The 17,675-nt window shown below is 35.1% G+C and overlaps 1 protein-coding gene across 1 annotated transcript in view; it reads left to right on the top strand.

Annotated features, from left to right (window-relative positions):
- The window catches only part of LOC134529333 (double-stranded RNA-binding protein Staufen homolog 2), a 277,320-nt gene that overhangs the window by 51,207 nt on the left and 208,438 nt on the right, over positions 1-17,675 (top strand). The window contains exon 4 of the mRNA XM_063363291.1: positions 11,837-12,054. Within this exon, the coding sequence (XP_063219361.1) occupies positions 11,837-12,054 (218 nt within the window). The remainder of the gene's footprint in view (positions 1-11,836; positions 12,055-17,675) is intronic.

Below are 17,675 nucleotides of genomic sequence, written 5' to 3'. Positions count from 1 at the left end.
ACACCGCTCACAAGGGCTCACAAAACACAGGGCAAGTGCGCAGTAGCAGGTGACACAGCAGTGGCATGTGATGCACTGACTGTCTGACTTATCATAGTTGGGAACGGAAGAGGAGTGGAATGCGTAAGCCTATGCAGGAAGGAGGATGGGGGCTTTGTTTACTCTGGTTGAAGGTCACTGCCCTTCCACTAATACACACTCATGAACCACCCTTCATTTCGACCTAATGTTGTCACGTAATGTAGGCTGTTGGAATATTTGAAATTGTAGTTTAGGCTAGGTGAGTAATTAAAAATATTATATGATACTAAATATGTACGCTAAATAATAAAGGTATATATTTCGTCTGACCTTTCATACATATTTGACATATCAGACACTAAATACGCCTAAAAAAATGGTATTATTAGAAAAAATTCCGCCTAATCAAAATTTTTGCTAATTCAAACAGGGTTCGGGTCTCAATTAGTTCGGATTAGCGGGATTCTACTATATATATATCTACACACACACACACACACACACAACTTACACACACACACACACAACTTACACACACACTCACTCTCACTCTCTCTCTCACACACACACACTCACTCTCACTCTCACACACACTCTCACACTCACACACACTCTCACACTCACACACACTCTCACACTCACACTCACACTCTCTCACACTCACACACTCACACTCTCTCACACTCACACACTCACACACACACACACACACACACACACACACACACACACACCACCCACACCACCCACACCCTATAGTTTCCTATATTTTCTTTATTTTTAAGTACATCCTATATTTATTGATATCAGTTGCTATTTTCCTGTACTTTTTTTATAAGATTTTGATTTTTTTTTTCATTGTATACACCAGCTGTTCCCAATTTTTTTCGGACAGTGAACCCTACAATTGAATTTCTTTTGGCGGAACCCCAACTCCTTCAAAGAAAGTTATTTGACAATAATTGTGAACATTTAAACCAAAATTATTTTATTTACCTCTTATTGTCAAAGATCCCTGATACCTAATTGTATGCATGTTGTAATTTGAATTAGAAAGAAACTATATTTTCGAATTAAAAGCATTTATTGCATGTAACTATGTGATGAATTAAATTTTTTCATAGTTTGATTTATAATAGCCCTAAAATTAGGTTTAATGTTTGACGGTCAAATTCAAAGATCTTGAGCAGCATCCAATAGTTTAGAACTTGTTTTTGGTGTACGCGTAAGCTGAAAAGCCAGTTTCGCATTGTTAAGTGGATACAAAGGGAAGCAGAGTCATCACAGCCATCTCAGCGATTGCAGGGTATTTATCCTTAAGTCCAATCCAAAAGTCATTCAATGATACTGATTCAAACTTGTGTTTGAGAGAGGATGAACTCTTGATATCTATGATATTTTCATACTCCGACACGGTTAACATTGATGGTTTTGTTTGTAAATGGATTCTGTACCCAGTCAATATCCTGTGACTCCTCTGAGAAATATTCTTTCTGCCTTTTGTTGAGGTTCAATAAATGTTCACTTTTTTTTTTCTCCACATTTGATGTTAATTGCATCTGATTTTCTGCAAGAAATCCATTTAAATGAAGAAACATTCATAACTTTTTTGTTCAACACATGTAATCCAGAAACTGAATTATTTTTTTCAGTGAATATATTTTGTCTCTCACTGTGAACATGGTTGTGGTTTTTTTCCTGTAAGGACCTGGTGACCTTGTTGAGTTTATCTAATATGTCGGCCAGGTAAGCCAATTTCATAAGCTATTGCTCATCATATGATAATAGTTCAACATGACTCATGGACGTAGAACTTGATTGGCCAGTCAGGTAAACTTTAAGATCCTCGTGCAATTCATATAGCCTTGTCTCACTTCAGTGTATAGAAGAAGTGATTGATTCTGACTTCCCATATCTTCACACGCGTTTTTAAAAAGTCTTGACTGGAGTGGACGAGACTTGACAATATTGACAATTTGTATGGCTTGATCAAGAATGTTTGTAAGTCGGGTGTAATTTTTTTCGTGACAAAGAGCATGGTGATGCAAAACATAATGACTGCTTTTACATTTTGGTGCAACATTTTTTATTGTTGATACAATTCCTATTATTTTTTCTATCATGGCCTCAGCTCCATCACTGCATACATCAATACATTTGCTCCAATCAATATGGTGTTTGTTCATGTAACTATAAATGACTTTAAAAAAACTTGTAGTCCAGTTGTTTTGGTCTGCAAAGGTGCGCAGAGAAACAAATCTTGTTCAATAGATTCTCTGAAAGGGTATCTCAAGAAAACAAGCAGTATTGACAGTCTGGCAACATCAGTACTTTCATCAAGTTGCATTGCAAATGCGTTACTATCTTTCAATCTACCAATCAATTCATCTTCAATATGGTCTGAAATATTATAGATCGGATCGGATACGGTGTTGTTGGAACAATGTACTCCTGTAACTTTCTTCACTGCGTCTTGTCCGTGTACATAGTTAACTATTTCTTACATACATTAGATTCTCTGCATTTGTGTGTGGTTTCCCAGCTTGAGCAATCCTGTAACTTAACAGAAATGATGTTTATATTGCATTTTCAATATCAGTTTTTAAATAACTGTGTAAGGCAGCCACATCGGCTTAATATGCCTCTTTGTGTCTTTCAAAAAAACAAATGTGCTTGTCCTTCAGGTGCGGGTGGTTGGTTTCAAGATGTCGCTTTAACTTTGCGGGTGCCAAAGAGCTGTTGTACAAAATTTTGGTTGTAAATGACACATTGTCCATCCGGATTTTCAGCAATTCCTACAGGAATAAATCTGAATGACAGGTAGGAATCATCGTATTTCCTCTTTTTCAAAAAAGTTAGCATTGGAATTTCAACAATTTTGTTACTTGGCCTCACTGTGTATTACCGCTTTTGCCCAATAGGAGAGTCATCATCCACCATAGTTTAGTATTAGAATAAATACAAATATTGCTAAATATATTCAAACAATAAAAAAACTAAAGCAACAGGCGCGAAGGAACCGGGGGGGGGGGGGGGAGGGGGGGCGACCTAGGCGACTGCCCGGCCATAACATTTCATGGCCGGGCAAAGTGATGGTTTTGCCCGGCCATTGCATCAGATGAACAAGAGGCATTGTCTTCATTACAATGATAAGTGGTTTTGTGGGATTTTCTAATCTGTGCGTTACTTTATTCTTAAAATAAATTAAGACTTTCCGATACGTGTACAGGCACAATACATACGGCAACTGTTCTTGTTTTCTTCTAAATATTCACGTTTCACAGTGCTGATAGCGGAAATATTATTGTGAGATATAAGACCAGTACATGTTTCCGCTCGTTGCAGTAGCTTACGCTCAGTTTTTGTCCACCCTTGTCTACCTGACCTTCACACCCTTGCATTCACCCCGCCTCGTTTCTACCTAACGGTAACGACTTGACGTGCAGAGCGCTTTCCACATCAGTCATCATTCAAAAGCTGTAAGTCTTGCTTTTAAGTCCAAGAAACTTTGTGAACCGTACTACAGAACTGTTTAAAATAAACTTATTTATCTGTAGTGTCGTGAGTGAGTAGTGCGGAATGGCAGTGATGAAAAACATTTAGGGTTTATGGAGAAAATTTATAACAGTATTTTAATTTTTGCGGCGTACAATGACTCAGAAAAGCATCAACTTTTTCTTCAACAACCGTTCTGCACAGTCCTGCAGTTCATCACAACCACCGCCTTAAAAGCAGTGCACATTAGGCTGTGATGCCTGTGAAGACAAAGATCCTAAAGAACAGTTGGATTCCTTTAACTAAGGTATTACTTTTGAGCAGTTTAGACTGAGACAAATTTTTATATGATCCCAAAAACCAAATATAATATACCTATTTAACATTAAAGTTTAGTATGTCGTTACATTATTTTTTTCCACTCGTCGCTTGTGATTATTCCATCGAGTAATAAAAAAATTACTTTGAATCTACAAATCATTGAACAAGAATTTATCAAGCAGATTTGCAGTTATTTTTAAGCATCTTCACTCGCCTATTCTGTGGGGTTCACATTTTAAACTTATTCTTAAGGGGAGTCTGACAGTAAAAAAATTAATACGTATATTGACTTTTTTAATTTTTAATACCAAAATAAAATTTCGACTTTCCTGAATAAAATGATATGAGTGTTATTGCGAAATGCTTTCTTCCATCTTTTTTTTATTTTTTTAAAGTTGAACTGCATTTTTCGAGACATTAATTTTTGTGACTTTTTAAATTTTAAATGCTAAAAAAATTATTTTGACCTTTCTGAATACAATGTAAATACTTTCTAGTACTCCTTTCAATAAAAAACATAACGAATAGTAAATTTTCAAAACTTTGGAGCCTCAATTCAGATTTGGTTGATATAGACCTTTCCTTGTAACTATAGCTATAGATAGTTGGCAAAATATATTATCTCACGCTACAAATATTAATCTTCAACCACTGTCATGTAATATGATGCAATTTGTCAAACAAATTTTTAATTATAAATACATCTTTGCCTTTTCTACAGCTCTAGATAACTTGATGATACCTGGGGACTAAATTTGAGGGTGCTTGTAATTTATGTACTCTGTGCAGTGGAAAAATTCAACAAATTGCCTTTAAAATGAATTCTACGAGGCGAAAACTGAAAAGTGAACACTGTTTTGTGATGCCGAGCCTTAAGTAAATTTGTTATAAAAAAAGTTAAAATTTCTGCTAGTAGTACATTCTATTTTTATGTATGAAAGATGCTTAAATAGCACCATTTTGCTGCTTAGAATACAATTTTTTTTTCTACCGGGGGAGAGCCCCCGGACACCCCCTTTGTTAAATACACCACTTATAATGATACTCTCCTTTGTTCCCCCCCCCCCCCCCATTAAATATTTGCTCCTACACGCCTGTAAAGCAAGTATATATTGGAACATCTGTAATTTATTGATAGACTAATTGCATTCTGCGGTTTCATCCACAGAAGCAGTGAAGAAAATTGATGATGGTGGTAAAAAGTACCCAATGTCCATTCCCAGGGTTCAAGCTGTCTCTATGCCCAATAAAATCTGTTCAGCCGTTTAGTCGTGAAAAGATAGCAAAAAGACAGAGTTACTGTAGCATTTATAATATTAGTGTGATTTTTCTTACATAAACATAGAAGGTGTTTCATTACTGTTTTAATATCTGAAAGGAATTGATTCTGTACATAAAAATCAAACAACTTTATTCTATGAATTGAGACCGGTACCATCAGGTCCCAAACACTCACTGCATGCACCAACTCTTTTACCAACACACAAGGTAAACACTTGCTTGCCCAGATGGGGCTTAACCTGCATATTAAATGAAAAACATCAGTGGAAATAACCTAAATGCTGAAAATTTAGAAGGTGGCAAAACATTAACAAGACAAAACAAATAAGTTTTATTAAATTTATTCAACTGTAAATACACACACACACACACACACACACACACACACACAGGCACAGACACAGACACAGACACAGACACATACACATACACATACACATACACAGACACACACAGACACACACAGACACACACAGACAGACACACACACACACAGACACACACACACACACACTTTTAAAAATATTAATTTCATCTGAAAATTATTTATCTCCAAAAACATTTTGGCCATTAAAGAAAATAAACACAAAACTTATACTTAGCTCTCCAATGACCTCCATACTCTCATGCCCCTCTCTCTCTGATTTCATCGATTCATGATGGCATCTTCTTGATGGTCCTTGCTGCTCCATCCTGGATTACCTAAAATTACTCCTCCCTCCCTTCTATTGCCTGTCAACCTCAACCTCTCTGGGATGAAATAGAAATTCTAGGATGGTCACAGAAAGTTCTAGAATGTTCTTCACTGTAGTTCAAACAATTGATACACATGAAAGTCTTCTCGTTGTATTCTTCTTGCTAAGATCTTGGTTGGTACTACTGAGTTTGAAGTTTTTTTGGAAGAAACCCTCTGTGGTTTTGCTAGAAGTTTAAAGTCTTTAACAACACACGACAGTAGCCTATCTATGAATTGTGATGTCACGAAAAGTGATGATTCCACATGGTAAACAGTTAAGGTTATATGTTTCTCTCATGCCCTTAAATGTTTTTAATGTAGAATATGAAAACAAAATTTCTCGTGACCAAATACACGGTCACTGTATAAAAAATAATTTTGTCAGTATAGCTAGGGCAGCCAGGCAACTCATAGGTACATTACTTATTTTTTAAACCAATCATTGCTAACTAAACAATGCTAGTTAATTATAATTTTATCCCATACAACCAGCCACAGCATCATCTGAAATATATTTATGAGACTGTCCTTCTGGTGTTGGTAGTACAATATTGGCAGCTTCGTTAGTAGAGCTCGAACTACTTTTGCCACTTGCAAGCCGCCTCGTTCTAAGCCAATTATTCATTTTAAACTGAAACTAAAAAAAAAATATGATTGGCAAACAATATAAATTTAGAAACATGAGAAAGTTATTAGATAAAATATAAGGAACTTTTTGAAGTAACTCACCAAAGAGATCTTTGATTTCAAACAATGTTTAAACAAGTATGTAGGTAAATGGAGTAAATACATACCTGTGAGCTCTGAAATTCCTTGATTAAAACAACAGGAAATATTGTAATAAAACAGAATTAAGTCAGTCAATCCACTTTCCATCCACAAAATTATCCGCATCTGGTACATAAACAATAGCAGCTCTGTCGCGGTAACTGACTCAACTGGACTAAACTCAAGGTAGTTAAAAGTACACAAGTTAAGTCATTCCCGCTCACTGGGCCTTCATTAGCTGCAGGCGTCAGACGTCACATTGAGGTCGGTTAGTGGCTGGGAGTTACCTGGCCAGTGCAGCAGCACGCTGATATAAAATAAACTCTTCATTGTGAACAAACTAAACAACTAATTTTAATAAAAGTTTTAGGTGCTATTCCGTCATAGCCTATGATAGTTAAGTTTTTAATACCTCATTGACTATAATATGACAAAAAATATATATAATATGTCACACAGTGATTTTAAGGTTTGGCAGATGATTTTATACAATATTCGTTATGGAAGGATATTTCTCTCCTGATGACACTTTAGAAAAGTAATGTAAGAATGCAAAATATGCATTAAGGATCAACTAATAAACAGACAATTACTTATCTTTGGTGGATATAGCAGTTCGCTCAGAATCACCTTGGGTATGTTTTCGGATTACACAATCACACTTGCACAATGGTAATTGCTTCAGAAAAACTGTCTTGAAAAATGCTTTTGGTTTGTAGCATATTTTGCTAAGGAATATATGCTCAGAAGATCATCTTCTAAATTTTTTGTATGTAGGTCTGTGTATATGTATGTATATGTACTTATAAATATACGCTCCTTTTGTCAGTGTTGCGGCCTGTTACCAACTACCTGTGCATGTAGTATCGATAAAAGTGTCTGCATCGGCTGCCTGCTTTATACGACACACGTCCCGACTCATGGAACCCCTGTGACCCTACCATGAAACCCCAGGGTTCTGCGGAACACCTTTTTGGAACCGCTGGTGTACACTACCAAAACTAATTTAAAACTTTATTTATGTTCTTGAAATTTTTTTAAATTAGTACAAATTAATTCAATTTAAATTGAAATTGAAATTAATAAATTAATATTTAAATTCAAATTAATACAACTTAATTCAATTAATTTTTTTTGTATACATAACATTTTGTTTTCCACAGTAAAGTTGGACTGAGCAGAATAATATTTTACAGGTAGCTGCCAGGTATGAGTACTAAATTATGTGTTCTTCAAAGTGTTTATGCAACACTTAATTTGATAAGTTTTATTTCCATGTCATTATTCTTTCTTTTTTGCCATTGTTAGGGCAGTAGTGGGGATACATAGTAGATTCAAATAGAAAATCCTAACCATATGAGCTGTACCAAAGTATTCTCTGAAGCTCTGTGAAGAAAGAAAGGCAGATGTACGTTTCCGGGGTGCCGAAATGATAGATGATATTTCATTCTATTTTAAAGAGAGAGACATTTTCCCATAACTGTGAGAGACTTCAAGCTGGGGTATCACTTAATAGTAGTTTTCAGAAAAATCTTTGTAGTCAATAGCAAGGTAGCTTTTTCAGGGAAGTCCCCATTTTGTACTCCTTTGTGCATTTTTTGTACTGTGCTTTTTCCTGGTCATCATTGTTCGGAAGTTGCCATGGGAGATCGCGTTCGCAGTGACTCACAAATTTAAGTGTCCACACCAGATGGAAAATGGCCTCTCGGCCATTTGTACCATGAGTTTTCATGTCGCCACGTTATTTTATAACATCAGACATTTCAGGAAATATGGATTCAAGTCATTGTGGTTTACTTATCTTGTTCTTCCCGGTAATCGTCAGTTGATTGTCAACCATAATTGGTGTATTACTTCTCGAACAACCCAAATTGAGATATTGTATGCCCCTCGAATTTCAGAATGAAATCATCTTAGAGCTACCTAAGGACCTCTGCAAAAATATGTTCTATTCTCCGAAAAAAACTGGTCCACTGGAATCTGACAGTATAAAGGATCTGAACATGGACACAATTAAAATGCATTATTTATTGAGTTTGGTGAAGTCATTAGATATGAAAATTGATGACTGAAATATGAAAACCTAGTTCTAAAGACTTTGCTTTTGGACTCTAGAACTGAAATATTTGAGTTGAAACAGGAAATCTCCATGATCTACGAGTGAACAAAGGCTCTTCAGTATCATTCAGTCATGCTTTGAAACAGACCACAGGTACTTTAAGATCTGAGCATGCATCTGGCAACAGTGGTACGTGGGAACGTGTTCCAACATCTGAAGACAGTGGTACGTGGGAACATGTTGCTACATATGTCAACAGTGGTACGCAAGAATGTTTGGGAACATCTGGCGACAGTGGCTCACCCGCTGACCTACTTACGACTCAGTGGAATCAGCGCAACGTCAACAGTTCCCTGAATAAACATTACGTAGACGAACAAGGCTTTACTCTAGTTCAGTGGTCATGCAAACCTAAATACAACATAAATCAAGAGTCAAACGCACATTTGAATGAATGTAAGAAAACACCTATGAAAACAGGAATTAGGAACTCTTCAACGATAAAAAACTGTAGCAAAACGAATATTTAAGAAAACTAAAGTTTTTTTTGTTACACGCTTTAAACCTTTTGTGCAAGAAAACAAGATTACTAACTACATCACAAAAGAAATGAATCTCAAGTGAAAGTGACTAAACTACACACAAAGTATCGCACATATTCATCCTTCCATATCTAAGTCTTAGAAGAAGATTTCTCAAGAATAAACAACTCAGTTTTTTTGGCCTAATAGGTGTCTAGTGAATTCTATGGGAAATTACATCCCGAAGAAATCGCCAATGCCAGTACAACAAATTGTGCTTTAGCAAGCATTAACAGTAATACTACTAAGCTGATGTCTGACATTATCTCCATTCGATGCCCGGAGGAGCGCCAATGTCTATGTCTTGTCCCCAAGAGTGGGGAATAGTTAATCAAAAGTCGGTGAGTGGCCTCAGAACTAAATCTCCGGAATTTTTGAGAACCTTGCCCTTACCAATATATTATAATCTGCCGTACCGAAACTTGGTTTAACGATTCAAGTATCAACTGTCATTATTTTGCTGATCAATATCTAATTTTTTAGAACTTGCAGAACTGCAGAACACAAATGCTATAAAAGAAACATATTTTTCCATTCCATTTGCCTGGAATTGAAGCAGTTTGATAAAAATTCAAACCTCTCCCTAAAAATATCTTACCCTAGGCAATATCTATCTACCTCCTCAAATTACCCCAAACACATATCCTATGTATTTTTAAGTACTTGAAGACAAATTCACTAATTATCAATCTAACATTTTAATAGTTGGTGACTTTAATGTGCCGGTGTGGATTGGTTAAATAACCATACCCTGAATGTATCGCATAGCTAAACCAAATCCAATGCTCAATCCCTACTTAATATGAGCCTAAGTCAGTGTAATAATATTCTACCAGTGTTGTCTCAAAAGCTGAAGGCTTTAGTAAACGATCTTCTGCTGCATCCTACTCTCGATATTCAAATCATCATTGAAATTTACACTACCTCAAATAAGGACCCCTTCTCTTATAGAAATTTTAAAAGAGGTGACTACTTAGGTTTATTTTTGCCATTAAGGAACATGACTGGTCCAATTTCTACATGACAACAGATGTTAACCTCCTAGCTGATGAATTAATGAATTAAGAAATACTTTTATTCCCATGTTGACTGCGCGATCTTGCGATCTTCTAAATTCCCTCACTGGTTCTCCAAAGATCTTATTCAAGCATTGAAGTCAAAGAAACATTTTCATAAACTATTTAAAAGAAACAAGAACTTATTTATTGAATTACATGTATTTTTCATTTTACCACCAAAAAGTTAAAAAAACTTATCAGAAGAGACAAAATCAATAGCTCAACAATAGCATTAAGAAATTCACTTAAATATTTTGGCAATATGTCAAAATAATGAAAAATGGTTATCAACAATGTTCATCCTTAAATGTTAATGGTATTGTCTCTGAAGATCCTATTTTAATTTCAAATGGTTTTGTCAAGTATTTTTATAGTGTTTATGTATTGCCCAACTTAACGTCTCTCAGTGTCACAGTGAATCCTATCCTTGATTCGTTTCCTCTATTTTTCATCTCCAAGAGCCTAGTACTATGGGGCATTGAATCCTTAAAACCAACTTAATCAATAGGAGATAATAGTATTCCTAACTTCATTCTCATCTCTTCTCCTCATTTCTCTATTACAACATTAATTGCATTTATTCAATGGTTTCAATGAAATTTTTGAAAAATGAAGGTTCTGAATTTTTTTGATATTGATTATACTACTAAATATTAATACAGCTCTAGCATTATATATACATACACACACACAAACAAAAACAAAAACAAAAACAAACATGGGATGAATTTGTAAGCAACTATTGTATCAGTTTAGATATTCTACTACATAGGATGTAGAGCTATATGTTTAACTTTTAAATATGTAAGATGGTTTGTTTTGCAAATGAATGATAAATTAAATGTTTTGCTTGTGAGTGAAATGTGGTTTAGGGTATTTTGGAATTGGGAGATTTTTTTTATGGATGTTTACAAAATGTGCTATATTTTTTTTGGAAAGTTATTTTTTTTTTTTTTAGAATTTGATTGGGAACACTGCATATATTATTGTTAAATAAATATTTTATTTATATTTGAACTTTTCTCAACTAAATTAATGATTTTAGGATGGAAATTTTAACATCCTAGTTAATGTGGAAAACATAAACAATTTTATATGTCTTGCCTATCAACTACTATAAATTACTCAAACAAATAAATGAATTGTTAATAAATCTTATTTACTGCCCAGAATGTTTTTTTATTATTATTTAAATTGTCTGTTTATGTAGTTGCATATTTTGGTTATTGTAATATACAGAAATAAGAATTTGTGATTGAGAAGTCTTGCAGTTATGAATGTATTTCATATGAGCTCTCACAGATAAACACCTATTTGTGTTTTGTACTGTGTTCATGCTGCTGGGTTTTGAAATTACACTTTATAACAATTTTGATTTTGTCTCTCTTTAGTGACATACTTTTTTTAAAATTTAGGTTTAGCCTTATAAATTTTTGTATAATAGTCCTTTTTGTGTTTTATACAATATAAATTATTTTTTGTATTAAACTTTCTGATTTTAATATTTTATTTTCAGTGCTGTTGCCTGACAGTGTTAGTGGAGATTCTATTGGTGCAGTTATCCAAGAGGGCCAACAAAATGGTAAAGTCACATCATTGCAACCCCTGCCACAATCACCACATTCAAGTACAAATTGTAACAGCAATGATAATAACCTAATCTCTGTGAACTTGGCAAACACAAAAGAGAAAACCCCAATGTGTCTTGTCAATGAACTTGCAAGGTTCAATAAGGTAAGTAATTAATTTTATTGTATATTATTGCTTTTATTTTACTCAGAATACATTTTTTAAAATATAAATTCTTTAGTCTTTTAGCATAGTTTTTTTGTGTTAATCAGAGTATTGATTTTCACTTGTAATTTGCAGGGATGTACTTCTATTGTGATGAATTAATACTAATTTTAACCATAAAAGTGTAGATTTTTTTTGGGGGGGTGGGGAGGGGGGGGTGGCGAGGGGGGGGGGTGGCTGAATGGTATCCCCTTGGAAAGGGTACCTTTCATACTATTGGTGGCGGTAGTGTAGCTGGGTAGAAACTGGAAAGGTACTCTTTCGGATTTCTTAAAATGTTTCGGTTTTAATGCAAATATGCAATGGAAAGGTATCCCCTCGGAAAGGGTACCTTTCAAAATTTTCTGTAGAATGACAGCAGAAAAGAAACTGGAAAGGTACCCTTTCTGATTTCTTAAAATGAATATTATTTTCTGCTTTAAAATCCTGAAAGTTATCCCCTTGGTTAGGTTAGGTAAGTATGGTGCACTAACACAGACAATACGCGGGATAAGAATTTTCCTCCGATCATATGTTCTGATTGAAGTAGAGTTTACACGCAGAACAAAAGACAAAAGAGAAGACAATTAAAAATGTTACGCTACATAGGCGGTTATTTTGCTAAGGTATTCTGGGGACACTCCCTACTAGTGCTACCTAGTATGAAACTAGGGACTAGGTGCTTGTATCGATACATTACTTGTCTGGCAGCCATTTTGGGATATGTTTCCAGAGGGGATAACTTTCACGATTGTAAAGCAGAAAATAATATGTATTTTAAGAAATTGGAAAGGGTACCTTTCCAGTTTATTTTCTGCTGTGTCATTGTACAGAAAATCTTGAAAGCTACCCTTTCCGAGGGGATACCTTTCCAGTGCATATTTGCATTAAAACCGAAACATTTTAAGAAATTGGAAAGGGTAGCTTTTCAGTTTCTACCCAGCTACACTACCGTCACCAAAAGTATGAAAGGTACCCTTTCCAAGGGGATACAAATTCTATTGCCCTGAATTTTTGTATCACCTGACAACTATCTAGCCTTTTATTTATTATCAGCAGGGTGGTGGGCTTATAACTCTGCATATATGTACCAAAATATTTCATGACTGCTGATATTACAGTATTGTAATATCAGAATGCTTCTATAATTATCAAGCTAATTTGACTCACTTTATTGCACTTGCCACCACTTTTTGGTTCAATTTCAAAGTGTTGGTATGTGGCCACTTACCCATTCCTAAGGTATCTGAGCATTTAAATCTTTCCATTTATTTAAACAGAGTCCTATTCATTAATTTATATTTAAAAGTTCTAGTAGTTAATTTGCTTGGTTTTATTACCAGGTAGGTCACTGACTTGATCCATTCTTATGCACCACACATGATCTGTTGCTGGTAATGCTATTAGCATGATTCTAAAAGTTTAGTTTATGTTGGGTGTGTCATTTTAGTTTGATAATCCTGCTAACCGCGTTGCTAGTGTTAGATCTTTGTGTGTCACTCTAGGCCCAATTTCCGACTGTCTATGTTTTTAAGACTGTGTGCTGACACTCTTATTTGGTAACTTCAAATATACTTCTGGCTAGTAATGTGCTGCAGTGTGTAAAGGAATGTTCTAGTGTATGGTAACAGAGTAATCTAATAGGGAATAAAAGATATTTAATGTGCCGTAGGAAAAATGTGATATAAAACTTTTCTTCACATTTAGTTTATTAATATCAATGCAGTAAGCTCTAGATGGTCCAGGCTAGACCAGATAAAAACCTCAGAGACCATTTTATCATATAAAAAAAGTTTAACAAGCAGAAGATTATGAAAAATAAATAAAGGTTGCCATGTGATTAAAATGTAAAGTTGTTAAATTGGGTAAAAGACAACCACCAGTAACACCTAGGTATGAATTTTGAAGGCTGTGAGGTGCAGGTCAAACGTCATACAAACAGCATCCAATGGGATTCTACAAGAACAACTAAACTTTAGGGAAGGAGGAAAGTTGAGGAATTCTTACCAACCAATAGTTTAAGGAAGTAAAAGTAACTTCTTTAAAGGATTAATCCGAAATTTTTTTAGTCAAGAAACCAACCATTCAGGAGATAAGTGAAAATTAAACTTATTGATCACATGGTGATTCAAACAAAAATTCCTTAGATGATTTGTTTTGCAAGTAACTACATGAACATAACTGAAATTATTTCTTTTAGGTTTATATTGAGCTCAGCAATAAGAAATAATTTTAATTTGCAGATATGACAAAAAATTTTGTGTGATGTATGTCTTCTAAGAATTTGATATCACAATTATTTTTTTAAATAATAGATACTTTTTTTTTAACAAAATATTTTATTTCACAGTCACAGGCCTCGAAGTCTGTCACTTTTTTTCACTATTAGTTACTTTTTTTCACTATTAGTTACTTTTTTTTTTTTAACAGAAAGCTACTATTAGTCACTTTTTTAAAGTAATGTTCACTTTTTTCACTTTTTTTCAAGTGTTTATACCAATACCAACAGCCCTATTATTTTTGCAATTTTTACGATGATGAAATTTTTCAGTGGGTATTCATTGAATATAAAATAGGACGTAAGTATTATTTCCATTTCATTTTGTATTTATTTGTGCTGTATTTTCACATGGTGTATGCTATTGTTGTGAAGTGTGTACTCGTCATCGACAACGCAAGCTACATGTTGCCAACAGTTGTGAAATACACCTACGCGTACCGGAATTCAATCGCTTGTGCAACAAGAAAATACAGGCGTATCTGACATTACAACGAATATTGTATCCTGTTTGTACCGGAATTCTGCAGAATTTCCGTAGAGTTGTAGCGACATTCCCCATTTATTTGTTGGCATCTTGGCAACACTGAGCCGACACTGGCCATTGCATGAGACGTGACACCATTTTTATTTTTACTACTAAAAACTAAAAGTACAGCATATAGTTGTACAGATAGAGTTTGCGGTTGGACAAATTAAAATACTGAATATATAAAGAACTTTTGATGGTTCCGGTTTTACTTTTTATATGATTTATGAAAACGTGTCAGTTATTATACGTATCGTCTAGTGTGAAACTTGCGAGTACAGTGTAGTGTGCTATGTTATTTTCATTGGCTGTTGGAACATGTTGGGTTTACCGGCGCTTATTAAAAATAATCCTAAAATAGTTTTGTTTGTGTGTTAAAATTTTGAATGGTATAATATGGTTTCAACTATATAGCTGTACTACGATCGCCTACTAGAAAAATGGGGAAGTGCAAGCAAGCTTCATCTTGAATGGCTTGAAAGAAAGGACGGGAATGGTTATGTCATCAAGGAATGGGGAAGAAAACATAATGACCAAGAACTTTCCTGTTTGTTATGTAATTTGACCTTCAGTGTCAGCGCTAAAGGTTTTCAAGCCATTTCGCAGCATGCCAGTACTATAAGACACAAGAAATTTTGTGAAACAAATTTACATAAAAAACAGCTCCGACTTGCAGCAGTTAGGCCAAGTTGTTCAAGTTCTACAGGTGCTACAGAATTTGCAAATATTGTACCACTTGCAGAGAAAACATTACAAGTGTACAGTGTGCATGACAATTATACAGCTGCTGAGATTTATTGGGTTTTAAAATGTGTTGCATCAAATTTCTCTTTTTCATCGTGCAATAATATTGCAGAATTGTTTGGCTGTATGTTTCATAACAATGGTAATGGTAGTTCAGAAATCGCTGATAATTTTTCTTTGTCTAGTACAAAAGCAAGGTATCTCTTGACTAATGCTTTGGCCCCTTACTTTCGGAAACTTTTGTTGGATGACTTGGCAGGGGCATACTATAGCATTTTCTGTGTTGAGACTACAAATAATGCCGGCAAAAAGGAACTTCATATTGCTGTAAGATACTGGTCAGAAAGGAAAAAAAAAATATCATGTCACCATCTTCAAACATATTTTATTGGATCAGCTACAGCAGAAGTTGTTCTTGAGAAAATAAATAATGCATTGGATAGTGCATCATTACCACGTCAGAAACTTGTGATGCCCGGCTGTGATGGCCCAAATGTTAACAAAAGAACAATTTGACTCATGAATTAAGATTTGAAGAATATTAGAAACAAAAACCTTCTTGATATTGGAACTTGCAATATCCACATTTTACATAATGCATTTCTATGCGGACTTGATGTATTCGGGGAAAGTGCATCTGATTTAGGCCCTTCGTCCACCGGCGCAACGCAACTGCAACGCAACTGGTGAAATAGTTGCCTAGTAGTTGCATATGAATCTGACTCTTGTATTAGATGCGCAACTCGTCCACTGCATGCGACTGCAACGCGATCTAGATGCAACCGTCGCAGTGCAACTGGACGTGTCAGTTTCAATCTAACTGTCGTACGACGCGGATGACGAAATGAGTGACGCGGAGCAAGTGTTAACCCTCAAGTTAGTTGAGGAAGTTGAGAATCAGCCATGTCTGTACAACTACGGACTGGCTGAATATTCAAACAAGTGCACTGTTGACAAGGCATGGGAAGCTGTGGCTAAAGAAGTTGACGCTAACAGTAAGTTAATTATGTTCAGATACTTATGAAGTGAACTTAAACAATTGTAATCACACAAATAATGTAAATGTTGCAATGCAATAATTAGTAATAAAAAATATTTGCGAAACAATATTCAACGAAATATATAGCAGAAAATGAATCAAATTATCACATAAACAAACATATTACAAATAGGTTACTTAAAAAGGTTATATAGAGTTTCACTACATGCCCAACACAAGTTTTAAGTGTTCATTGCTACGTAGTAAATAACGCCTCACAAAGACATTTCACTTGTCAACATAACGATTCCCCTGCCATGGTAGAGCAATGTCTGGTTTGAGGAAGTAATACGACAAATAATCACGCACCTTTTGAGCGTTTGACGCATGGTCTATTGTTGCGATCTCCCGTTCGTCCCTAGCTTGTTGACAATCATAATCATTCGCAGTCTCGGCATAGGTGCTCGTATACGATTTACCTTCGGTTTTTCTGATTAAGTTGTGTAGTACGCATACAGCTTTAACGATGGCATTGACTGACTGTTCGTGTTTACAAGTAATAGAGTTCAACAAAACTTGAAACTTGTGATACATCATGCCAAATGCACATTCTACACTTTTGCGACCCCTGCTTAGTCTGTAATTAAAAATTCTTGTTCGGTCGTTTAATATTTTTTTTTGGTTAAGGCCGCATTAAATGTTTTGTAAGAGGAAACACTTCGTCAGCAGTAAAATAAAATGGGAAATTGCATATGTTTTCATCATGGGGTAATCTTTGGGGCTCAGGTAAATCAAGCATACCTTGATTTAGCCAGTGATTCATTCTTGATGCTCTGAAGATTCCCCCATCACTGTTTCGCCCAGAGTAACCCGTCTCAATCATAATAAAATTGCCATCAGCATCAGCAATTGCCAACAATACTACAGAATGAAAAGACTTGTAATTGTAATTTCTTGAACCACTATCCGGCATCTTCCTGATACGTACATGCTTGCCATCAAGCGAGCCTACACAATTTGGGAGGTTCCAAAGCATTCCAAAGCGTTGGATA

Source organism: Bacillus rossius, chromosome 2, assembly GCF_032445375.1.
Source record: "Bacillus rossius redtenbacheri isolate Brsri chromosome 2, Brsri_v3, whole genome shotgun sequence".
Classification (NCBI taxonomy): domain Eukaryota; kingdom Metazoa; phylum Arthropoda; class Insecta; order Phasmatodea; family Bacillidae; genus Bacillus; species Bacillus rossius.
The sequence above is the reverse complement of the archived record's forward strand: the minus strand, read 5'-3'. Positions and strand labels throughout refer to the sequence as shown.